This window comes from Sitophilus oryzae, unplaced genomic scaffold, assembly GCF_002938485.1.
Source record: "Sitophilus oryzae breed Bouriz unplaced genomic scaffold, Soryzae_2.0 scaffold_374_pilon_pilon, whole genome shotgun sequence".
In the NCBI taxonomy this organism is placed as follows: domain Eukaryota; kingdom Metazoa; phylum Arthropoda; class Insecta; order Coleoptera; family Curculionidae; genus Sitophilus; species Sitophilus oryzae.
In genome coordinates, this window is record NW_022146945.1 from 1,927,448 (window position 1) to 1,954,652 (window position 27,205).

Below are 27,205 nucleotides of genomic sequence, written 5' to 3' on the forward strand. Positions count from 1 at the left end.
CTCTGGCTGTATGAGGCCGTGCGTTGTCATGCATGAGAATGTAGTTTCTCCCAAAATTATTGGCAAATGGTAACACGATAGGCTCAAGAATTAAATCACGATATGTGATTCCTGTTAGAAACCTTTCAAGAAAAACGAGATCGGTTTTTCGGCCTAACTGGACTCCTTCCCAGACCATAACTGTTCCACCTTGATAAGGGTGCACTTCCTGAACATGATCCAACCGAATAAGATTTCCCGGTTCTCTCCATACCCTAAGCCTTCTCGAATCCGGATAAATTCCAAAGCGTGACTCATCCGTGAAGAGAACATTGGCCCATTGTTCATTCGGCCACTGAACATGATCTTGAGCCCACAAATATCGTACTTCTCGATTTTCTCTCGTTAAGGCTTGAACTCTCCAGGGGCGTCTGCTTCTTAAGTTGACCTCTCTTAATCTATTGCGAACAGTGTCAGGACTAATGGTTACATTATATGTTTCCTGGAGAATTAAACTAAGCTCTGGTGCTGTAAGAGTCGGCCGGCGTCGAGCATTTAATTGTAAAATATGATCTTGCTGAGGGGTAGTAATGCGATGTCGACCTGTGTGCCTTTCAGCAACACTTTCACGGTAGCGTGCACTTAATCGCGATATTACACTTTGCGTTGTATTTAATGCTCTAGCTACGTCGATTTGGCGCATTCCAGCTTCGAGCATACCCATGGCCCTTACCATTTCGTCTCTGTTAAGATGTCTACGCTCTATAATGTCGTTTAATACTAAACAGAGTTATTTGAATGAATTCTGGCCAGTTATCATAAAAACATAGCCAGTACAGGTTAAATTCGAACAATTGATGCTAGGTGCTTTTTATACATTTGACAAAAAATGCAGATATACCACTTCTGCAAATATCCCAAATTTAGAAATAACTAGTGTGACTACTTCGTTTCAATCGAAGTAGAAAGAATCGGCCTACAAATATGTGGTTGTTTATTCAAAACATTTATTTTTAACTTTAATAAAATGATATCCCATGATTTTTCCGGTGTGTGTATTTCATATCAATTAAACTTTTAGTTACGTAATCGAGGGCGCGATTTTTAAATTCACCAACCATGGAAATATGGGGCGCCGCGCCGGCCGGCTAACTGAAATTTAAATTTCGCGCTGAGGATTCGAGTGGTAGCTCTGCTGTAAAAAATGTCAAGTTGCCGCATTTATTCATTTATTTCCTGACATTGTCTTTCGTTTTGACACTTAAGTTTTGTTTTACGAGTTGATTACGAGTTTTTGGTTTAAATAAATAGTGTTGTGATACTTTAAGCTTGAAAATGTTTACTAGCTGACGCTGTTGCAGTCGCACATTGTTCTTTTTAGAACCTTTTTTAGTGCGAAGTGTATAAGATAGCTTAATAGTCGTAAAAAGCTCATCGCAACTTTATTAGAATATTTTGAACGGGAAAGCGGTAGTAATGGCCCTTTATGTCCCTTAAGTGCTGTTAAGAAGGTGAGTTTTGTTGATGTAAATAATAAACTGTTTACCTATATATTTATAATTAATTTATTTTTGTTTCCTAAAACATTTTGATTTAGAGAAAATATACTAAAAGGGGCAACGCTGTGCCGGGCAAGCTTAATCACGTGACTAAAAGTTTATTTGGTATGAATTGTATATGCAGATATTTACGGAAAAGTACAGACTTTTAAGTAAGCAATTAAATATATAGTACACAACTTTGGCTGTTTCGTACCACATCAAACTATTACTTCATTTCAAGACTCTTGAATGAAAGATAAAGAAAACTTTTTGTTTTAAGCTCATAGAGTTGAGATTTCCATACTCTTGGATTCAAGAATATCTCTATCTGCTGTGGGTGTACGTCCCTAATGTATCCCATTTAACCTAATATCTTCCGGAAGGAAGGCAAGAATAGATCCTAATTCGATAGGAAATGGTGTTCAGAATCTCCTGTCTATTCCGTTCAGATAATTACCGCAGTATATCAGCGAATAAAGCCGATTTGGGATTCTAAGCTTTTAATTAAGTCACTCAATCTTGTGGAACAGTTATTTAACATTTATTGAAAGTCGATCGAATCAGAAAAGAATACTGTATGATAAAAAAACATATTTTTTATCATAAAGTTGAACTAAACAAACTCGAATGTAGGTAATTTCCAATAAAAATTCCTTTATCTATACCGGGTGCGTCTCAAAAGTGGCTTACCCCTATAACTTTTTTTATTTTTTCAGATAAAAAAACGATATTTGCTATGCTAGTATATGACATAGATTAGGATTGATTGACGTATTCAATTCTTTTGACATTCGCTTAAAACAAAATTGTATTTTAAATTTCAATCGCTGCCATGGCTCTGTTAAAACACTAATTTTTGATCAAGGAGCCTTGGAAAAATAGATTTGATCGTCTAAGGATTTTAGTGTCTTGTCCTGGCTGGTTAAAAGATGCCCAAATCGTATTTTTAATAAAATCTCAATTTTTTCAAATGGAACGAGGGTGGCTCATTAGCATATTTGGAAAAAGCATTTTTTTACGAATAATTTGATACCACAAACTGGGTATTTCGAGTCAAATTGTCGTTATGAACCGCGTGTTGCAATTTCAAATAAACCATATGTGAAAATGTCAAAAGTTGACATATGATATCTCATTCTATTCAGAGTGTCATTTTCTATCGAATAAAGTAACAAAATACCGAGAGTGCCATTTAAAAATCAAAAGTTGTAGTCATTTCCGGTGAAACCGGAAATGACCGAAAGCAATTGAATACGTCAATCAATCCCAATTTATGTCATATACTAGCATACCAAATCTCGATTTTTTATCTGAAAAAATAAAAAAGTTATAGGGGGTGAGCCACTTTTGAGACGCACCTGTTATATATATTTATAATCAAAAACCTTTCTACCCGAAGGTGTAAGGTATACTAAATTAAATAAATTCACTTAATTGCTACACTATACACAAATTTTCTCCATTTATTTTTATCACTTGCTAAACTTTTGGCTTCTGTTAATGTTAGTCCTCTATCCTGCACTTTCTTTTCTATTGTGTCATTCCATGTTTTAGTTGGTCTTCCTCTTGGTCTCTTCCCCTGCATTTTAGCTTCCCACACGCCTTTTACTGGTATGTCGTTGTTCATTCTGATCAAATGTCCATACCACCTAAGCTGACATTGCTCTATTTTATTCAGGATCGAATCTTGTTTTAGTTCCTCTTCTTTATCTATCATCATCTAAAATATTTTTTGTTACAAAGCTTAGTAGTTAGTAGTATTTTTATGTCGGTACGAAAGCCTGGAAAATGTGCGATTCTCTGTAATAGGCAATAATAGGCCATTGACAGAGAACTAACTATACATCCCTATAACTTTTATATTTTTTCAGATAAATAAAGGAGATCTCGTTCGGCCCATATTAAAGCGAGATTGTTTTAATATTGGCCACACTAAAACGTAATAGCATTTTACGCACAAATTAAATTAACAAATCACAAAATAAACAGAATATCTCGTAGATAAAACAATTTGATAAAATAACAGAGTGATAAGTACGAACGACAACTTTGACAGTTGCCGCTGCGTGTTCGATTTGATTCTAGCTTTTAATATTAAGACAATGCTTGTCTTTTTCTATTCGTGCACATTGGAAAAGGAAGCACGATCCTTCTTTCGTAAGAATGGTGATCAATATACAGTTCGTTTCAATAAACATATGCCATTTCTCGTGGGGAGATTTCTCACATAAAAATAAGAGTTATTTCTTTATAATAAGAGTTATTTCTTTATATCATATCAACCAATGACTAAAGAATATAAGGACATGTAACGCACCTATACGGGCTGCAGCAGAATTTGTGACCTTTTTTTTGTTGTATTGGTGGCAAACAATGAGTCATCATTTGGTCACCAGCGACAATTTTAGCGATTTTTAATACTTTGTGTGTAGTAAACTTTGTATAAACTTTATTACAATGGTGATTAGTTGTTCAGCTTTCATGTGTAAAAGCAGCAGCGATAAGAAAGAGCCAGGAGTTACGTTTGATAGGTAAATAAACAGTCCACTCCAACTTTTTAGCGTTTTCTTATTGAATTCGATAATTATTCTTCAATTCCAATCAATTAACATCTATATGTACTTGATATGTGCTATACGTCGATACTAGTTTTGTACCTTTTGTTAACATTTTAATATGTTTTTTTCGTAATTAATTAGGATGATACACCATAGGCGTAGTCAAAACAATTATCAAAAAATATAAATATTGCTTCAAACAGCTAGGTTAAGAAAAATATGTGCCACGGCACTGTTTGGTGACATCGTCACAATTTGCTCTCGGGTGTTATTTGTCCTTGGATTCTTTAGTCATTGATATCAACATATATGTCTGATTCGGCTTTGTTTCGTAGCTGCCGGAGTTTCTTTTTTTTCTAATTATTAAACTATAATTTCCTTCTTGTGCTTCTAAGTGCTTTCAGCGATTTGAATGAAATTTTCAGTATTTCATGCAGTCAAGTTATTTAATTTGCTCCTAGAGACATAAAATATACATAGCGCAAAAAGTAATACCGGATACATCTCAAAAGTGGCTGACCTCTATACCTATTTTCTCAGATAAAACATCGAAATTTGGTATATTATGACACATATATGACATAAATTAGGATTGATTGACGTTTTCAATTGTTTTTTGTCACTTCCTGTTTCAACAATCATGTTGACATGAAAAATAAATCTGATTTTTATGTGTGCCATCTCTCCAGGAGAGATGGCACATTTTTTTTTGAAACAACCTGTATAAAAAGAAAAAATAACCATACGATCTAAGAAATAAAATGGACTTACCTTTACGAAAAATTTCCATTTCATGTGATAAACATGGACAAGAGAGAGGACAGAGGGTATCTGTCAGGGTTGGAAAAAATCATGATTTTTTTAAAAAAATCAAAAAAATCAGATTTTTTTTATTTAAATCAGATTTTTTTGATTTTAATTCAAAACAATATTTAAATCGGATTTCCAAATGACTAGGATTTCCATTAAAGTCCTACCCTAAATGGCTAAATCTGTACCCTGATACCGATAACATTAACAGTTCTACGGGGCGTTGTGATTTTTCCACATCGGTCACCAATATATTCCGTAAAAAAAGTCCTTCGCTTCAGATCAAAAGGATTTTTTTTTCAAACGTCTCAAAAGTAGGTATTAATTTTTGTCATTTTAACGCCTAGGCACAAAAGTAAAGCACTGTTACGCTTAAGCACAAAAGTACAAAAATATATTATTAAACTGATTAAGTGTCAAATTCAACGAGTGTACAAATTGTTGCTCGGTTACTGTTTATAAACAGTAATTTGCAAATAATATAAATATTATTTGCAATGTTTGAAATTAATTAAAAAATTATTTGCAATGTTTACAAAAATAGTATTTTTTATTCGGAGTAAAAATGTACTTTTTGTGCCTCACTGTAACGTCGGAATAGCTTTACGATGGTCCTTTAAAGGTACAGCATCGTCAAAAAAGTATAATTTTTACTCCTAATAAAACAATATACTATTGTTCGGAAATAGTCTTAAGTCAAGAATGATATTAGTATGTATTATCTAATGTCAAAGTATAAAGTGCTTACTGCAGATAAAAATGTCGGTAGGAATTTGAAAACATACAACCGTTTCAAAAAAATATAAAACAACATATTTTCTCATAACAATTATAGATTCTCGGGAATGAAGATAATATGGTCTCTATATCGGAAGAACCTAGTTCTGGCACTAGACGTTGCGAATTATATGTATTCGAACAGCGAATTTTTGTCACTTATACATAAATTTTAAAATAAATCCCTGCATTTAGCGATCTAATGGATTCACACGAAATTAGTTTAAAAATCGGTAAAACAATTAAATTGATGAATAGATATTTTTATATAGTTTTATAACATTTACAATTATTTTTCGATTTATTATCTGTTGTATCTGTTATAGAAATATTTTTTATAGTTTTCCAGGACACATTTTTATAACTTTTACAGTAATTTTTTGATTTATAATAAAGTTTCCATAAACTTATTTTTTTCTGATTTAAATCACATGATTAAAATTAAAAAAATCACTTGATTTAAATCATGCCAATCCTGGTATCTGTAACGTAACAGTCTAAACTCCAAAGACAAATTCTAAAGGGTTTTGATGTATTATTGTGGTTAATTAGTGTTTTATTTTGCTATTTACTGTTTCCTAAATTAAAACTCCCATATTTAATTATATATTTAATGTATTCACTGGAAAATGGAAACGATATTATAAATTATTACAGATAAACTCTAACCTGACAGCTGTTTTTTTTTCTTGGCAATTATTAAATATTTTATTATTCTTCGAGCGTGCTATATTATGAACAAAATAAAATAGCGCGGCATTTATGGTATAAATCGAAACATTCCATCAACGTCTTTCGGGGTGCGGGATTATTTTTTCCTGAAATATCACGCGACAGTTACAAGAAGGGCTGAAAAGACTAGATATTATGTTCCAACCTCGGTTCCAACGTTTGATTTGGGTGACGCATGACGGTTGAAACTGGCTACATGACATTTTCCTTTTTATGCATATACTTTACAACACTCTTCTAAAAAGGGTGTCTTTTAAATAAGGGCAATTATTTTAAATAGTGGTATAATTTTGTCATATATTAAAATTAATTTTAAATATATTAGTGACATTATTAATAAATTCTCGAAAAACACACTATACATACATTCCGCCATTACTCGCTGACGAGTATTTGACACGCATCAGAAGATGGTCACGCAAGGCGTTTTCTTTCATGAGCTTTTCTGTGACTGAAAAGCCCGATATGTGACGTTATCTGTCTACCGCACTCCAGACATTCAAAAATCTCATTGCTTTGTTGCCTCTTTACTTTTTGGTTGTCGCTCTTAACTGACTTTACAATTCTTCTCCATTCCGTTCTATTGTGAACTGCCTCTTCCCACTCATTCTGCTTGTTAATTTCCTTTAAGTTTTCGTGAAAAATATCCTTGAACCTTTTGAGTTGTCCACCCGGCCTCCTCTTACCGTCTACAAGCTCACCGTAAAGCAACGATTTTGGTATGCGGTTTTCTTGCATTCTGCATACGTGACCAGCCCATCTTAAGCGGGACTTTGTAATCATGACTTCAATACTCTCGCAGTTAGCTTTTTCAAGGACCGATACGTTTGAGACATGATGGAACCATTTTATTCTTAAGAGTTGTGTAAGATGTCTCTGTTGCAACTTGTTTAATACGTTCATGTGTTGGCGGTACGGCACCCAGGTTTCGCTTCCATATAACATGGTGGGAATTATTATCGCTCGGTACACCGCAAGTTTCGTTTTTGTGCTCAAGTCATGATTGTAGAAAACCCTGTCTTTTAATTTCCAGAATGCTCTTGAGGCGCTGCTAATCCTGTGCTGAATTTCAGAGCCGATATTGGCCCTTTCGGAAATCAAACTGCCGAGATAATTGAATTTCGCTATATATTCCAATATTCGCTATATAATATTCCATTTTTGCTATATATATTCCATTCCAATTTCGCTATATATATTCCAACAGCTCATCTCCGATTTTTATAGCATTGTTGTGATCTTCCGGGGGAGTGCACATGATTTTAGTTTTATCGATGTTCAGCTTAAGTCCCAAGACCTCGTATGCCCATGTATATGTGTTCAACATTTCTTGCAATTGCTGTAACGTATTTGCAACTAGAGCACACTCATCAGCGTATTGAAATTCTGTGATGAATTTTGTACGTGTTTTTGCGTGAGTCTTTTTATGTTGAACAGACCGCCGTCGTATCTGTATCTAATACCCAAACCTCTCTCCTGCAGTTTGCTGTCCACTATAATGGAGAGCGCTGCCATGAATATATTGAATAGGAGAGGCGCAAAGACACATCCCTGCCTAACGCCTGTGTTTGTTAGGAAGGGATCGCTCAGTGATCCATGATATGACACTCTTGATTTGTTGTTGTTATGGAGCTCACACACTGTAAGAAATTTGATGGGTACTCCGAACTTTTTCATAATTGCCCAAAGTGCATCTCTGTTTACAGAGTCAAAGGCTTTTGTTAGATCGATGAATGCAACGTAAAGTTTAGACTGCTGCTCTTTTACTTTTTCCTGTAGTTGCCGGATGGAGAATATAGAATCGACGGTACGCGGTTGGTGCGAAAACCCGTTTGCGATTCTGGGAGGATTTTTTCTATATGTGGGTACAGGCGGTTTGACATAATTTTTGCAAGAATTTTTCCTCCGATAGCCAGTAGTGAAATTCCACCGTAGTTTCAATAGTCTGATGCACTTCCTTTGTTCTTAAATATATTCACTATATTCGCGTTGCAAGAGTCCTGATGTACCTCTCCGCTTTCCCATATGACATCAAAGAGAGCCTTAAATGACCAATAAGTTCTTTACTTGCACACTTATATATTTCCGCCGGAATCGCGTCACAGCCAGCTGATTTGTTGTTTTTAAGCTGTTTTACGGAGTCTTTTATTTCCTGTTCTGTTATTGGAATGTCTAATACATCGAGGCTGTTATATTGAGGTATTATGTTGATTGCTTCCATATTGGGGTTGTTTTCTTGGTTAAGGATATGGCTGTAGTGCTCTTTCCAGCGGTTTCTGATTTGCTCTTCCTCTTTTAGAAGTTCGCCATTTTGTGCCATGATTGGGCATCTTGCCTTCTTAGTTGGACCGTATACTTCTTTTACAGCCTCGAAGAATTTACGTTAAAAACACACTATACTTATTTCTTAAAGTACACAAATACAGATTTCACCTTAACTGCAAGAATAAATCGTAGCAATTATTGCAGACATTAGTTAAATATATATTATTTTCTTGTCCATACGGCAAAACATAACGTACGCTGGAATGCGCTGGAAGCCTGGGAGCCAACCGATTGGTGGTGGATGTCTGCAGTTCTCAAAATAATTTTAAAATTTTTAAAGTTGGAATTTTCGGATTGTAATAAATGTATGAAATTTCTATTATTTGATTTAGATTTTTTAGTAGATTTAAATATTTTAGTAGGTTGTAAAAAATGTAAATAACGTATATGTATTTCTACGAATGAATGTTCAATACTTAGTTTATTTTACATCATGATATTTTATAAACTTTATATTAATACGAAGAATAAAAGTTAGTGTCATTTTGAACACTCAACTAAATAGTTTTATTTCAAATAAGAAATACTAAATTATCACACGGATATTTTTAATAATTGATCTTAAAAATGGTAATTTCCTATTTATTTACTCTAATATTTTTTTACTTTATTCGATAAAAAATGACACTCTGAATAGAATGACTGTAGTATAATAAATCTTGTACATCTGACCAAAAAACTATACCGGGTGTTTCTCAAAAATGGCTCCGTGGCGCATATGTTTTTTTATGAAAAATATTCCAGTGATAACCCATATGCACGTCCCTGATGAATTTATCGACACTTTTTTAGCATTAAAATTTGTAGCACATATAGTAACTTTTACCTTCAAAATTTCATTCCAATCGCTAAAAATACTTGGAAGAAAATTATAATAAATCGAAAGATTATTAAGATTTTAAAACCCTGTAGCTACGAAACAAAGCTGAATCGGACCTATGTTGATAAGAAAAATAAATCTTATTTTTACGTGAGGAATCTCCCCACGAGAGATGGCACATGTTTTTTGAAACACCCTGTAGAATGTATGAATATCTATAATTTATTGATTTATACAGGGTCTCCCAGAAATAAGTGCAAGTATTTTAACTGATAGTATAGTTCAACCCCAGAAACACGCCTATGAGTTTTTTTGTAAAAAAAAATTGAAAATTCAAATTTTTTTTGAAATTTCCTTAGTTTTTAGTTAAAAGAACATAATTTTTTGATAATATGGCAACATAGGTATTAGATTAAATTTACAAGAAAGAAAATCCAGAAAAGATCCAGTGGTTCTCAAAATTTTAGCAAAAAATATTTTTTTTGGAAATTTTCAAAGAAAAATAACTCCGTTATTTTGGACTTATTTGAAAAACGATAAAGAGAAAATACGTTTCTTTTATCGAGATCTACTACCCCTTAAAAGACTTGCACTTATTTTTGGGGCACCCTGTATAAAATATAAAAAATGTACAGAAGAGAGCCATTTTTGAGAAACAGCCGGTATAGTTCTTTTGGTTAGATCTACAACATTTATTTTACTTATTTGAGAGACTTTTTTGTTTATCTTATTTATTTTATATTTCTTTGCAATTTGGTTTCAAAAATGCTATCGTTTTGACAGCAGTATTTCGACAGAAGTTAAATAAAATGAAGAATATAATCGTGTATTCATTAGAACTAATTACCTGAAAAAATCAACTCGTAAATCTGGCAACGGTGGTGCGACTCTTGCCTGACTGGTCCCTGCATTGGTCCGGTATTTGGAGATTCGTTTTTCGTCGTACAAAAATTTTTCTCCACCTCTGGCTTTGGATTGACTGGAAGAAGAGGAAGATGAAGGATGTCGTCTACTCGATTTCTTGTGCCTGAAAACAATAAGATTACTTTAAATTATCGCAAAACCATCTTAGAATTGTTATTATCAAACCCATTTTTAGTAGTTATAGAGGGTGAGTCTTAAATGAGTGCAAATATTTTTCTTCTTCCTTCAGTGCCTTTGTTCTTCACTAGGGTTCAGAACCGGGATATCTCGGTACCGAAAGTACCAGGAATTCCCAGTTCTTTTGAGATATTAAAGAATCGGCACTCGAAATTATTAATTCCCGGTTATTTCGGGACTATAATTAAACTCGCCAGCAAAATTAACGCATAATCGTATATTGCCTTATAAGTTTTATTGTCTGTATTTTAATTAATTTTTAAAATTACTTCTGTTTATTATTTCTTGCTGAGGCGATCCTTTTTTTCATGACTGATAAGAATTTATCAATAGTTTTTATAAATTCCCAAAACAGGTATATTCGCTGAAATGCTCGAAGTCGTTTATTTTAAGATCATTTTATTTGAGTGTGTTTATTGTCTGTTGTCTGTTAAATACTTAAATCAGTAAAATGAACCCTAACGTACGTCAAAATCGCAATCTCGCCCCCAAAGAGTGTGCTGCAGTTATTGCATTATTTGAAGAAGGCTTGTCTCAGGTATAAATAGCAGAAAGATTTCATGTTGGACAATCAACGATCTCGCGAGCAATAAGAAGATTCCAGGACACTGGAAATAACCAGAGAAGACAAGGCCAAGGCCGTGGTTGAATAACCGATACCCATCAGGATCGATTTTTGAGACTTGAGGCTCTGCGATAAAGGTTTGTGACAGCTACATTGCTCCGCCAGCATTTTATAAGGCGATATCACCAACAAATAAGCAGCGATACGATAAGAAGACGTCTTAGAGAGGATAATCTGAGACCCAGAATGGCTGCAACTGGACCCCCGTTGTCCCCAGAGCACCGAAGAGTCCGACTGGCTTTTGCTAGAGAGCATGTAAATTGGGAAAACCATCAATGGTCGAACGTGTTGTTCACAGATGAGTCTAGGTTTTGCCTATATGGCAAGGATCGCGTATTCCAGTATACAGAAGGCCGGGAAGAAAATCGGGGAACGATTTGCGCAATGCTGTATACAACCAAAACATGCTTATGGTGGTGGGTCGGTTATGGTATGAGGCGGCATTAATATGGAAAAAATGTCTATACCTATGTGGCGGATTCAACGACGGAAAGAGAAAACTTTCCGAAACGTTAAGCATTTTTTTCTTTGTCAGGCAAATTTTTATTACTGTAAACACAACTTCTGACAAGCAGCGTCCGTTTAGGTTTAACGCAGAAGTGTTTACAAAAAATAACTATTTTATTTTGTAGATTTTTCTTGCAGTGCAGTGGCGAAAAACCCATAAGGATTTTTTTGGATAGATTAATATGGAAGCTCGAACCGAACTGGTGATAATTCAGAGAGGCCGTCTCACTGCTTACAGGTACATTGTGGACATTTTGGAGCCTCAAGTGGTACCTTTTGCTCCCTTTATAGGGAACAATTTTCTCTTTATGCACGATAACGCCAGGCCACATATTGCCAGAGTTGTCCACAATTACTTGGAAGAGGTCCAAATCGAGACGATGGATTTTCCAGCGCATAGTCCAGACCTCAATATCATCGAACCTATCTGTGACATGATGGATAGGCGTCTACGAGCTCTACAAAATCCACCCAACAATTTAAATGAGTTATCGCTAAGACTAGAAGAAGTATGGGACGCTATCGAGCAAGATGAAATAAGGAATGAGGTTCTCAGCATGTCCAGACGTTGCCAGGCCGTAATCCGTGCCAGGGGAGGCAGTACCCGTTATTAAACCGTGCCTTCTGATTATTTTTTTGTAATGCTTTTCTACTGCGTTTTGCCCATTATTCTTTGAACCACTGTATCTTCTTGTTTAGCTAGTTAATAAAATTTCTTTGAAATTTATTATTTTGGTAACGAGTTGTCTAACAAATACATAGTAATTTTACTTTTGAATTCGTTTTAGTTTTCCAAAAAATAAAAAAATCAAATTATGGATTAATTTTGCTGGCGAGTTTATTAAACATATTTTTTGATACGAGCGAAAAATTTTTGATACTTCCTAGCGGTCGAAATCAAACTCTTCTAAATAAGTAGTGCGATGCTATCTCTTACTGTTCTTACTTCTGAACTTATTTTGAAGTTTCTATAATGTTTATTAGCAATTATTGAAGTTTAATATGTTATTTTATTATTTAGTATAATATTGCTGAATGTACTAGTTATATTTTTTTGTGTTATGTTTTTATAGGCATTTGCATCGTTAATTGAAAATATTAAGTTTTTTTCTAATTTAGTTAAGTTGGTTTCGATGTTGGTTGATGTTGTTTGATATAATTTTTAAGCTACCTATTTGTTTTCTTTTTTTTTTCGCTTGTGTTCATTATTTTTGTTTATGTTTACTTTCTCATGACCTAATAATTTGATATTATTTTCATTTGAAACTCAATTTTTTATCGGTTTTACTTTTGAGAACCATCCTTTGCTTCCTAGTTGGCGAACTCCACAATCGTTGAACGAATATATTTTAGTACGGTCCTGGAAACTCTAATTAATACTACCAATTAGGGTTCAGATCTTTTTGGACATCACAGAAACGGGCCTCGGTAACAATAATTAAAATAATATTTTATTTGTTACGTGAGAAGATCCTTGATACTTTCTATCGGTTGAAATCAAACTCTTCTAAATAAGTAATGATGCTATTTCTTATCGTTCTTGCTTCTTTTGTTTTTTAAAGTTCCTATAATATTTATTGTGTTATGTTTTAATAGATATTTGCATTTTTAATTCAATATTTTAGGACTTTTGTCTCAAATTCAGTTAAGTTGGTTTATGTTGTCTGATGTGAAATTTAAGTTACCCATACTTTTTTCTTTACTTTTGTTCATGTTAATTTTTTCATGATTGATTACTTAATAATTTGATATTATTTACATTTAAAAATCTTAATTTTTATCCATTTTACTTTGAAAACCCATCCCTTGCTGCAATCTTGCTTTTAATCAAATCAGTGTGAGAAACTATGAAGCTATAAAATGTTGTTGGCAGGAGAGTTGAATATCCGGGAAAGTTGCGTTATTGAATGTTATTGCACCCAACAACGCCCTAATTACGCTGTCCTTTACGCGTTAACATTTCTTCGGTAATTTTATCAACATTTACAAAAAATGTTACAACACAACACGACGCCTACTCCGGGTTCTTTTTCACTTATTTTTTATTATCCGAAACAGTGTTACATCTGCTTACATCACACAAACCTCGTACTTGAATGTTTTATAGTTTCAATAACTGCACTAGTAAAAACTTATAAACTTAAATAATATATATGACAAGGCCACGATTTCAATATTACGTTAATGTAAACAACATACTGTAACCGGGACGGCGTGAAATACGTAACCAAAATTTCTGATTTCTGTCGTATTGCTGCGGTCGAAATTTTTTGAAATCAACTGAAATGCACCAAGCCTATACTGTTTTTAATTAATTCAATATACATAAAACAGTGTTAGACACGATTATAGGACTAGAACTAATATTTAAAGAAAGTTTTACCCCATTAAACTCCACTATATACGAATATCCCGGCCTCGCCTATATCGTATCTCGCCTGGTCGCTTTAAAGATACCACGTATAAGTGTCTTGCCCAATCAATCGAACTGCACCACCATTGAACAAAAATTAGTCAGTACCGAAAAAACCAGGAAATCCCGTTTCCTAAGAGGCACGGTACCGAAATTCCCGGTTCCGATAATCAATTCCGGTTTCGAAAACTATATTCTGCACAGAGCGTTGCCGACCTCTCGCATGTACTTGTGATGTGTGTCATCAGTGTTTCACAAGTACACGGGACCTACAGTTTATCGAACGACACTATTTGAGAGACTGATCTACTAATATTCTCAAGGTGGTCTGTCATTGCCTTCCTTGAGGTGGCGGCACGCTGGTCGCTCTACTTAGATAAAAATATTTTTATTTAAATAAATAAAAAATTACTTATTTCAAAAACGGCAAAGAGAAAATATCATCCTTGTATCTGAAATAAGTTGCATTTCTGATAATCACTCAAATTCGATAAGACTGATTGGTATCGATAATGCTTGACATTATAGCAATAAAATGCTCCTAACTTTGGATTACGATTTCAAAGAGAACAAAACTCTCTCTTCATAGACAAATAGACTTTAACGGCATGCTGGGCGGTATTTTATTGAAGCGTATATTCGCGCTTTCTAAAGTGTCTGCAAGTTTTTAAGTCTGGAACTTCTATTTCAAGTTGAGGCGTAATGATTTTATGACCCTATAACTCCTTTTATGGAGCAGGGCGGTTTCCGTAGAGAATAGGAGTGAAAATTAGCGAATAATATTCATTTTGTTTACTTTGTTGCCTCGGCTTTGTTTGAGAAAGATTTATTTTAAATAATGAAATGTTTTATACGTACTTTACATAATATACCGGGTGCGTCTCAAAAGTGGCTCACCCCTATAACTTATTGTTTTTAGATAAAAAACGAGATAATCAAGTCCTAAAAGATAATTATGGAGAAAATGTCAGTTAAGCTTTAGTCAGAACCTCGCAATTAGTGGTATAAATTAATGGTTTCAATTACACTTTATAGTTTTTAGTTTACGATCATTCACAATGTCTAAAAAACACAATTAAAATTAATAAAATATCCTAGCAATAGCATGCGGTAGTTTGTTGTATCCATAGAGAAAGCATAATATTTAGCTTATAAAACAATAAACTTTTGATTTCTAACCAAAATTTTTCTTGACAGATGATAATCAAAGGCCAAAATGACATTCCTCGCAAATTTTGAAGTATAATTAGTGGAAAAGTCAAAAGTTTGTTATCTTTTTCGACTAACTGAAAATTACTACCACTAATTATGACGTTCTGAGTGCTTTCATTAAAAATAGGTGAACTTCTACGCTGATTGAAACTACCAATTTATTCCACTAACTGCGAGGTTCTGAATGAAGCTTTAAGCTTTTTTAATATTACTTAATTAAAATAAAACAAGTTGGATAAACAGGCTATAGCTCCTTAATGCGAGAAGTATGACTTGATTTAGTTCTCCATTGGAAAAAACAATATTCTATAAATATATAAGGACGATTATCTTAAAATAGTAGAAAATTTGACTTGATCCATTTTAATTGTGACCATTCTGTATGACATAACTTAGGACTTGACGTATTCCATTGTTTTTTGTCACTTTCTGTTTCACCGGAAATGACTAGTTGATTTTTAAATGACACCCTCGATATTTTTTACTTTATTTGCTAGAAAATGACACTCTGAATAGAATGACATATCATTTGATTCGAAATGTCAAGTCTGTGGTACCAAATTATTCGTAAAAAATGCTTCTTCCGAATATGCTGATGAGCCACCCTCGTTCCATTTGAAAAAATTGAGATATGATTAACAATACGATTTGGGCATCTTTTAACCGGCCAGGACAAGACACAAAAAACATTAGACGGTTAAATTTATTTTTCCAAAGCTTCTTGATTAAAAATTCGAGTTTTTAACACACCCATGCCACTTTGGATTAAAATTTAAAATACGATTTTCTTAAGCGAATATGTCAAAAGTTGACATATGATATGTCATTCTATTCAGAGTGCACTGAAAAAAAGGATCTCTCAGTCGAAATGAATATGATTTTCACCCAAAAGATTGGCGTTTTTCAATAGGGCCAAGAACGACGTTTCTTTGCCCAAAGCATTAACTATCTTTTCATAAGCTTTAAAAAATTACTTTAGAGAATAGAAGAATCTATCTGTCCAAAGTATTTCACTCTTGACCCAAAATTAACATGCAAAGAAGTTCTTGCTACAAGAACAATAGTCTCTTTGATTCATTCAAAAATTCTTGATTGAAAAGGACTTTTCTTGATTAAAGAGACACTTTTCTTAAACCAATAGCGAATACCATTGACTCAACTAAAATTTATTTTGATCTAAGAGAAGTCTATACATCATATACAGGCATATTACGAGGTATATTATTTTCTGATAATTAGGTTTTCCTCATGTTTTCCTAGTCTGTAGTAAGTAAAGTGAAATTATTTTCCTCGACAGTAGGTACCTAGTTATTTTTACTTTTGCACTCCTTGGTATTTTTTGGGGTGGTTCATCACTCTACATATTGCAAAAAAAAATGTTACATCACGATTAATCAAAGTAAAGCAAACAAATTATTAAAATTATAAGCTTTGGTCACATTTTGAATTTTTTAATACGACGACGTAAAATTCTAAATTTTTTGTAATTATTTGCATAAAAAAATCGATACCTATATTCTTACCATTATCTAAACAGGTGCATTAGGTAAAGGTCTCTTACCTGCAAATATAGCAAATAAATGCTCTAATTTCCATTTTTTCAGAGACTCCTTTAAAGAATCCATATATCCTAAAACTCGTCCATAAAAAATGACAAATGCATGTTACTATAACGAGCACTAATTTGTTATTCGATATGCGTTTAAAAAGCAAATTATACAAAATTCCAAGTGGACAATTCCAAGCAACAAAACCCGTGCGTACTATGATGTGCGACCTATGAAATGCGACATGAGACTGATCGGACTGCCGACTGATGACTGATTGTATATACCGTCCATTTACATTTTTCATCAAAAGAGTATTTAGCTATTGGAAAAATAGCCATGTTTCTTGAATGAAGTACTTCCTAGCGTATTTTTGTTATTATCTTAAAACAAAGTAACTTGCACTTGGTTGAATGAAAATAGGTTCAAGAGAAATTTTCGAATTTTTCAAGAGAACAAGTTTTCTTGAGTTAAGAGAATTTTTCTTCGGGCAAAATATTTTCTTTTGCGCTAAAATAAATTCTCTTGCCACTAAATTTTTTTTTTTTTCAAGAACGATGACGACTTTAGTTCAAGTCTATCTTTTTTATCAGTGTGTTAGTATCATTCTCTATGGAATAAAGTAAAAATATACCGAGGATGCCGTTTAAAAATCAAAAGTTGTAGTTTGTAGTCATTTCCGTTGAAACAGGAAGTGACCAAAAACAATTGAATACCACAAACAACCAAATCTCGTTTTATTATCTGAAAAGATAAAAAAGTTATAGGGGTGAGCCAATCGGTGTAAAAGAATACTGTATGGTCAAAAACCATATTTTTTATCGTTAAAAGCCAGTTGTATTAAATAAATTCGAATTAAATTTTCAATAAGAATTCTTTATCTATCTTCATCCAAAATATTCTTGTTTGTAAAGCTTGTGCTTTCATGTCGGTGCAACAGCCTGGCAAATGTGCGATTCTGTGTAATGGGCAATGATAGGCCATAGACAGAGAGTTATATGGAGGGTTTAGTTGCTAAGTTACTAGACTTTTTGAAAATGATAGAACTGGAGAATGTACTCTAAAGGCTGCCATTCAATAGGCGACAAACGAGCAATCCGATCGAGCGACCTAGTCGCTTTAGATCAAATTGTCGAAAGATCTCCAGGTTAGTGAGTCATTTCAATCAAATGTAAAGCGATATTGTTGTTACCAAGCAATATTTTGATTTACAGTGCGGAAGGTGAATCGGGTTGCGATTGCTAGCAATTTAAAGAGGTTGTACGAGGATCGCCCAATCAGTGGACGTCGGCAAGCGGGTTGCTCAACTACTTTTATTATTTAGTACGTGAACAGGAGAATGTCGAAAATTGATTGACAACGAAATTGCTTGAATATCGCCTTATAAATGGTCCATTCCAAACAACCAAATTTCCAAGAAATTTAGAAGCAATTTATCGCTCAACTTGGTTGCTACAAAATCGCCCAGTGAATGGGGCCCTTAAGAATCAGAAGAGTATCACAATTCATCTGAAAAGGTCGCAGTGTATCAGGCCGATAGCCACCTTGAGGACTCTAATCTACAAAGCTTCTGAAGACAGTGAAGTTCTCAGCTGATAGAATTTTGATGTACCTATCATATCTCTGTTTCATAGAGACTTTCTCTGGTTTTATACGTGCTTTATAAGTCCTCAAGTATTCATACAATAGCTTAGATGCTTCTAAATTACTATATAATTATTACTTACCTTTTACGGAGTTACATTAAAGGTAATTAAAGCAGGAACATTGAAACTACACTACAGAATTATTAAACGTGCTGACCCGAAGGACCACAGATCCAAAATTCTGTAATAAAATAACGTTTAAACATATTTTGTATGCAGAAGACCGAATAGGACTTGAAATTATAACACGTCCCATCGTGATCTCTTTTATTTTGTTTGAACGAGCAAAGTTTGAATTTATGGACCCATAAAAGAAGGTTACTTTTACCAGAGGAGAACTTGTGATAGGGTTGTATAAATGGCAGTTTAAATATGAAGCTCTGCGGTATATTTTTATTTTAATGACAGTTTTTCATAGATTTATGCAAATTTTTAATACGTTAAAGTACGGAGTGATCAACAATGATTGAAATAGATAGTTCTTCTGATTTTATTCGTTTGGTTAGCAATAAATTTAAGAATATCGAGTTTATCAGCTATTATCACTAACTTCACAATAAACCAAAAATTAAATATGATTAATTTTTGATGATATCTAAATTTGTTGTCTCATCATCATAATGCGAGACTAATCAAAACGAGATGAGAAATAAATGGATTTAATCTGAAGGCGTAATTTAATTATTGTGCGTCTCAAAAGTGGCTGATAACTTTTTTATTTTTTCAGATGAAAAAAAAACGAGATATGGTATGTTGGTATATGACCTAAATTGGGATTGTTTGACGTATTCAATTGTTTTTGGTCACTTTCTGTTTCAACGGAAATTACTACAACTTGTGATTTTTAAATGACACGATATTTTTTTAGTCTATTCCATAGAAAATGACACTCTGAATAGAATGCCATATCATATTATGTCAACTTTTGACATTTTCGCATATGGTTTATTTGAAATTTTTACAGGCGACTATAATAAACTTGATACTGTACCAACATTGATGTATATATCTGTTTGTATTTAGGAAGTTTATTTTCATTCATATTTTCGTCGATAGGTTTGTAGCTTCTGAATAAGGGTCTAGGTGAAGCATCTAACTCATTTGCCACCTCAGCATTATAATTTAGAGTTAGTAACTCATATTTTCATTGGAGAATACTGTCATATTTATTCCAAACTGTAAAAATTACTGTAACTCAATCTAAATAATGAATAATAAACAAAACATTTAAACAAAAAGAGACCATATACCATACAAAACAAATTGTTGGTTAGTAGTAGTAGTCAGAGTTATAGATGTAGTAATATTTTGGTTTAATGGCCACAGCTGCTTGGTCTATCCGGCCGAGTGATAGAATTATTGTTTTTTAATTAAAAAAAAAACATAAAATCATAGAGCTAGAATTAGTGTTGCACAAGAGTCTTGAAAAAGTCTTGCAAGACCAAGACTCTTGCAAGAAATTCAAGACAAGACTCTCATAATTTCTTGTCTTGAATTTCAATACCAGACAAGACTTTAATATGCAAGAAATATCAAGAGTCTTGCAAGATTTCTTGAATTCAAGATTTCTTGAAAGTTAGAAATGATACATTTTTTTAAGTGATAATTAGGTCTTTGAGCAAGTTATGCCGGGTTTATACAACATTTACATAGTCGTAATCACAATCCTAGTCATAATCATAAAAGTTAAACTATCCACTTCTTATAAACCTGTTGACATCTACCATGAACTTAGCCTTTAATTATGTTACCCAACTTTACTGATATAAAAGTTATGATTATGAAAATGTTCTATAAACGCACATTAAAATTGCATTGTGATTATGACGATGATTAAGATTGTGCTTATGATTACGAATTACGACTTATGCAAATGTTGTATAAACCCGGCATTAATATTGACCAATGTTCATTTTTTTTCTATCATAGCCAGTGTTTTAGAGTTGAGAATGAAATAAAATAAGCCGAGGCAACAAACCGTATATTGGTAATTGGTATTATACACAAAATTATATTGGTATAATGGTATTATAAAAAAACTAACGGTATATAGTTGAAACTAATGGTGGGTTCGTGGAGCACGCTATTTGCGCTATTTGGTACTACTTTTTATGCATGAAATTGCTCCGCGGACAAAAAGTAGTATCAAATAGCGCAAACAGTACACTCTAGCATGGCATTTCGGTATTCTTATTCAGCTTTTATTTCGTAATGGCTCCTGTTTCGTCAAACAGGCGAGTTGACGTAGTTCGTTTGCGGTCCGTTAAGATTTTTTTGCCAAAATTAGCATCATTGTTGTTCATTTTTCCGCATTACATTTTGTATACGACGCTTTATATGAAATAAAATATAGAAATATTATTATCTTTTTGTTAGAATGTAAAATTTTTCGAGACAAGAAATTTCAAGAGTCTTGCAAGACAAGACAAGACTTTGCCATTCAAGAAATCTGCAAGACAAGACTTTAAAAATTTCTTGTCTTGAATTTCAAGACAAGACAAGAAATTGATTTTCAAGACAAGAATTCTTGTCTTGTGCAACACTAGCTAGAATAGTATATGTTTTTATAATAACTCTACTTTTTTGAAGTTTATAAAAAGCATTCATAAAAAAAGCCACTTAATAATACCAAGATAATACCCCCCTGTTAATAAGAAGTTCCACTTCTCACCTCTACAAATATGCGCACATAGTGCACACACAGTTGTTTTGTACATTCAAAAATATGTCGATTTCACAAATAACCAAGTTAACTCTTGTAAATTTACAATATGATAAAAAAAATTGACGCCAATGAATTGACATTACCTTCTAAAATTTTATGATCGATAATTTGTTTTAGTACTGCTCCTAAAGCTTTGTAACACAGTATTGCCAACTATTTCAAATTTCAATCATTGTTGATCACTGTGCATAAAAAAACTTAAAATCAGGGGCGGATACAGGAATTTATTTTAGGGGGGGGGCTAAAAAAAAAGTAACGTAGAATATGCTTTTTAGGGCGCCATTTTAAACGCGCCAAAATTTAACCCAAGAGGCTAATATTTAACCAAATTTACAGATTTTACGGGGGGGACGGGCCCCATGGTCCCCCCTCTGTATCCGCCACTGCTTAAAATAGCTTACAAAACGCTGAAGTGACATATATCAGAACTATATCTTCGAAAATCTTTTGTAAACATGCTACCTGTATATTACATTTTGCACTATGTAGTTTTTATGTCTCTAGGAGCAAATTAAAATATTTAATTCATACAGCGACACAGCGCAGCGCTAGAATAAAAAAAATAGTGTAACACAGTTTTCCCTTCCTGCTTTAAATAGCACATAGGGAATAAACAGTTTTGTTCATTTAAATGTGGTAAAATATAGTTCGCATGTTTGGGAACTTGTAGAGTATCACGCGAAACTGGTTACAAATATTTTATGTCGTATAATGAGGCGGAAAGGAAAGTTAAATATAATAACAGATATTCAGTATTGTGAAAAAATAAAGTCACTGAAATTCAGTAAAAAAATATTGATATAAATTTTCGAATGTAACAAAGATCGACAAAGAAACTACCTATTTTTCAGTGTTTAGAGGTATACCGGCTGCGTCTCAAAAGTGGCTCACCCCTATAACTTTTTTATTTTTTCAGATAAAAAATCGAGATTTGGTATGTTAGTATATGACATAAATTAGAATTGATTGACGTATTCAATTGTTTTTGGTCATTTCCTGTTTCACCGGAAATGACTACAACTTTTGATTTTTAAATGGCACCCATGGTATTTATTTTACTTTATTCGATAGAAAATGGCATTCTGAATAGAATGACATATATGTCAACTTTTGACATTCTCGCTTAATTAACAATTGTATTTTAAATTTCAATCTAGAGTGCCATGGCTATGTCAAAAACACCAATTCTTAATCAAGGAGCCTTGGAAAAGTAGATTTGATCGTCTAATGTTTTTAGTGCCTTGTCCTGGCCAGTTACAGAATGTCCAAATCGAATTTTTAATCATATCTCAATTTTTTCAAATAGAACGTGGTCAAATTATTTTGCCTACTTTTAAAAGCAAACTTCCCTTTATAAAGGAGGCACTTCTAATAATTCTTGTCCACAGGATAAAAAAAATAAATATAAGATCCTTTAGTTTTCATCAAAGATAAAAATCCAGGAGTTAAAGTTAAAGTTAAAGTCCGGCGGCATCGACGTCCAACTGCTGGGACCTTGGTTAACTGTCCAATTATTTTCGAAATTGGCTGCAAAAAATAGCTGATAATTTCAGCGTTGTGAGGCAAGGCCTCGTCTTGCTGGAAAATATGTTTCTGAGTTCCATTAGCGGCAGATTATCAATAAGGGATCCAAATCCTACTAGTTGAAAGTGGCGAATTTTTAAAAACTCTATATTTCGAAGGAGACTCGAACAAAATATCAAGTGTACCTACTATGTTTTTGGAAAAGCACTTTTAGGTTATTTTCAGTAAATTAAAAATATACAAGGTGTACCAAATAAAAAATCAATTATTCTGATAAATGTTAAATTATCAATTTAAAAAAAATATACTTAAACCATTAAATTCTACGTAAAAGCTATTTTGGAAATGTTTTTAAAAAAATACAAAATTTGCATAACAAATAAGTTACAGGGATCTATTAACAGGTATATTCTGTTTTTTTCTCAGGTAAGATTTCGACAGACGATGACAGAAAAAAAGCAGACACTTCCATACCAATCCATTTATTTCACAAAAAAAAATTCTAATATTTTTTAAGTTAACTATGGATGGGTTTATAAATAAATACGTCATGCGTCGTCTCTTATTGTTTTTAACCAGTTTTATTGGTTTATTTCAAAAATGACAGATCATATTTCAATATTATTGGTTTGATGCAACGATGAACGACAAACGGACGCTTATGCGTATGAACTCGACTTAAGATTTTTGAGAGTTGTCAAACTCTTGCCAAATTATAGGTTATACTTTTGTGTCAAATAGAAATGATAAATATTTTGCATTTTGCATTTTGGACTGTGTTGTTACTTGTGTTTCGTGTTTTTTAAAATTAGTGGAGGAAAACTCGAGGGAAAATTAAGTGTTGACCCAGATCATAGTTTACAGTTAATATTCGGTGCCCAGAGACAGCCAGAAATACAGTTTGCATACCATCCTTTTTTTCTGACCATCCCGTTTGCATACCAGGTGTATACCATCTCGTATATGGTACCAAAAACTGGAGTATCGGTAAAATAACATCACACGATAGGTAAATAATACATTTTAGTACTGCAGAAAAAATTAAGATTTAAGTTAATTCACCAAGATTGGATTTTTCAGTTTTATACAGTTTTTTTTCACAATATTTTGATGTAATCACTGGTCACTCATAATTTAAATATATTAATTATGCGTTCCAATTGTACCAACTTATTTCTTTGTAAAATAAAATAAACTACTTTGTAATTAAAATGACAAACACATCTATCACTGGCAAGGATTTTGTCGTTGGACAGACTATATCGATGTTGAGCTCCAGACACTGATATTAGTTTCCGTCTATCTCTTATAGAAAAATGTCAGCGTCTAATTTGGCTCACCTTGTACCCTGAAACGACCTATATATTCTTAATTCTTAATTCTAATCTGAAATTCAAGTCTTTTCAGTTAACAACAGTAGCTTTTCTGAAAATCACCGAGTTTGAGAAAACTATATACTGTTTTTAACTCCAAATCTCCAATTTACGGAATGTACGCAACGTAGGGTCGAAAAATTGACGAATTTGGCTAGATATTTTTGTGTTCCGCAACATAGTGAAAAGCTTAGATCTGTTAAATTTTAAAAATTTCAAAATTTGTATGAAACTTTATATGAATACATTCCAAAATATAGTACAGGGCTACTATTATTTCTAATAGATTTTAGGAATTTTTGTTTTTGAACAATTTTGTACGGTGGTAAAAACTTAGCCTACATTTAGTATTGCACTCATAAAACCAAAACCGTATATATATACGGTATGTCACCGGATTGGCTTTAATCGTTAATTCCGTTTATAACTTTTCAAATTTCCAAACCGTTTTAGAAAAAATTAAATAACATATGAAAATGCAGTTAAAAGTCCTAAAAAAACGGCTTTTCTATTGTAATATAATTTCGTTTTCATTCTTTGATAAATTGCGTACTGGTAGGGTCAAAACGGACTACATTTTTTAATAAGTATATACCTTTTTTTTAGTTAGTAATAGTAGTTTTATGAAAATTGGAAGCTTAACCAAAATCGTCCATTTTCATGCCCCATTTTTAATTGTACTGTTCGGGTCGCTCTCAGGGGTCGGATAAAGCGGGTGTGTGAACGAAGGAAATACATATTTTATTTCATAAATCTGCCTAAGGCTTAGCCCGCTCCTGTCGTATTAACCCACACCCAAAATTCCAAAGACACGTGCTTTGGTTAAGGCTTCATTAAGGTATGCAGAGCTTCAGCATTTGCCATAAAATAGCTCGTAATTTGTTACAAAACCATATAAATTATATATCACTGTAAACACAAAACTTCAATCTATTTACGTATTGTAACGGAATTTCAAATTATGTATTTATTTTCGAGAAAATTTAGTCCAAACATAAGGAATATTTTGTTGATGTTTGACCTTCAAAATCTTAAAAATAAAGAAGTTGTCTAAAAATGTGCTACAATACGGATATAGTATAATCCTTTATCTTTAATTTCCTTCTTCATTTGTATAAAAATACCTAGCGGGCAGTTTTGCATAAAACGTTAAATGCTGAACGCTTATTTTGCTACTTTTTTGGGCTAGTAAAATGTAGTCTTAAGTGCTCTAAAAAATGGTAAATGTGGACGTAAAATTTTGAATAGGTCTAGGAGCTATTAGTCAAAATTTTGATATTTATGTAAAGAAATTTCCTCATAATCTTATCGTAGAACTGTATGCATTTCTTCTAACAATATAGCCTATATGAATAATATCGAGAGCAGAGACAAAAATAATCTTTACCTTTGTTTTGGTTTTGGCGATTCGCTCTCATTCTCAGGCGACGAATTCAAACCCCTCTCCGCCCTCCTCTTCGGTGACGTTCTTTCCGGTTTCTCCTCCTTCACATCCAACTTCCGCCGGAAACTGCGCCTGTGCTCTCTCGGGCGTTGGTTCTGCAACTTGCTGTCACTCATCACGCCTCCACCATCACCTAGGATACCAATTTTAAGAAAAAAATATGTTCCAAATATATCGATATCGATATTTTATATTGTCGATAGTGTTGCCCCTACCTTCGCCGTTTCTAGGCTTTGGACTGCTGTAAAGCTTGCTATCGCTCTCAATGTCCAGATGCTCGTAATTCTGCGCAGCTTGTTTGTAGCTGTTACGCCTCTTAGCGTCACATTTCAGCTGTTCTAGCTGTTCCTGCATTAATTTCTCCACTGTTTTCTCTTCCGGTGGCGGAAAAGGTTCTGTTTCCATAGGAATGGGGGTGTCGCCAAAATGGAATTTGGTCTCGTGAGTTAGAGCTATCGCTTTTGGAGTGCCTTCACCTGAAAAATGGTGTATTCTAATGGTTATGGTTTTATAAGACAATTGATTTTTGAATTCATGTTTTTAATTATTGATAAATTTTAGCTGTATATTTACTATTATCATACTTTAAGTACAAGTGGACCTATACAGGGCGACTCTTAAATAAGTGCAAATATTTATAGGGGTAGTATATTTCGACCTCAGAAACACGCTTATAAGGGGATTTCCGCGCAGAAAAAGAAATATTGAAAATTTGGAACTTTTTGAAAAAACATTTTGAATATCTTTTAGTTTTTTAAGATAAAAAGAAACATAATATCTTGATAATATGGCCAGATAGGTAGTAGATTAAATTTATAAGAAAGAATACCCAGAAAAAATCCTGTGGTTCCCAAAATATAACCAATTTTTTTTTTTAATTTTCAAACTAAATTAACTCGGTTATTTTAGAATTATTTGAAAAGCGACAAAGAGAAAATATGTTTCTTTTATCGAGATATACCAAAATACCCTGAAAATATTTGCACTTATTTAAACTGACCCTGTATTTTCATAATTGAGGACCTGCTTGCTTCAAGAAGGGGGCAGCTCCATCATTGTTCAAATTTTAAGTTGTATGTGTACTACTTGCAGAAAATGAGCTAAATCGATTGGTGCAAGAAAGAGGCAGATCCGATTATAAATGGTAAAGATATAACGATTTTTAGACCTCTCTCTGAAACTGTTTGGTGCAAGAAGGATGCATGTCCGGAGCTGCCCCCTTCTTTCGCCAATCTTACCATATATTCAGGCACCATACATTCGGACCATATATTCAGGCAAAACCGGTAAAGCTCACTTTTACATTTATGATGAAACAACTACAACTCCCAAAAAATGTGAAACAGCTCTACTTGTTTTCGGATAACTCTGCAACTCAAAATAAGAATACAACCATCCTACAGTTCTTGCATCTTCTTGTAAGAATCACTTCTTTGGAGAAGATTCAACATAGTTTTTCTGAACCAGGGCACAGTTTCCTGCTCTGCGTCCGCTGTTTTGGGGTTATAAAGAAGCTTTTACAAAAAAAGGATTATGTTTTTTCTCC

General features: G+C 33.2%; 1 protein-coding gene across 1 annotated transcript in view; it reads right to left on the reverse strand.

Annotated features, from left to right (window-relative positions):
- The window catches only part of LOC115885102, a 304,133-nt gene that overhangs the window by 147,487 nt on the left and 129,441 nt on the right, over window positions 1–27,205 (reverse strand). Inside the window, exons 5-7 of the mRNA XM_030903889.1 lie at window positions 25,875–26,135; window positions 25,603–25,792; window positions 10,390–10,569 (exon numbers count right to left, since the gene is read on the reverse strand). Of these exons, the coding sequence (XP_030759749.1) occupies window positions 10,390–10,569; window positions 25,603–25,792; window positions 25,875–26,135 (631 nt within the window). The remainder of the gene's footprint in view (window positions 1–10,389; window positions 10,570–25,602; window positions 25,793–25,874; window positions 26,136–27,205) is intronic.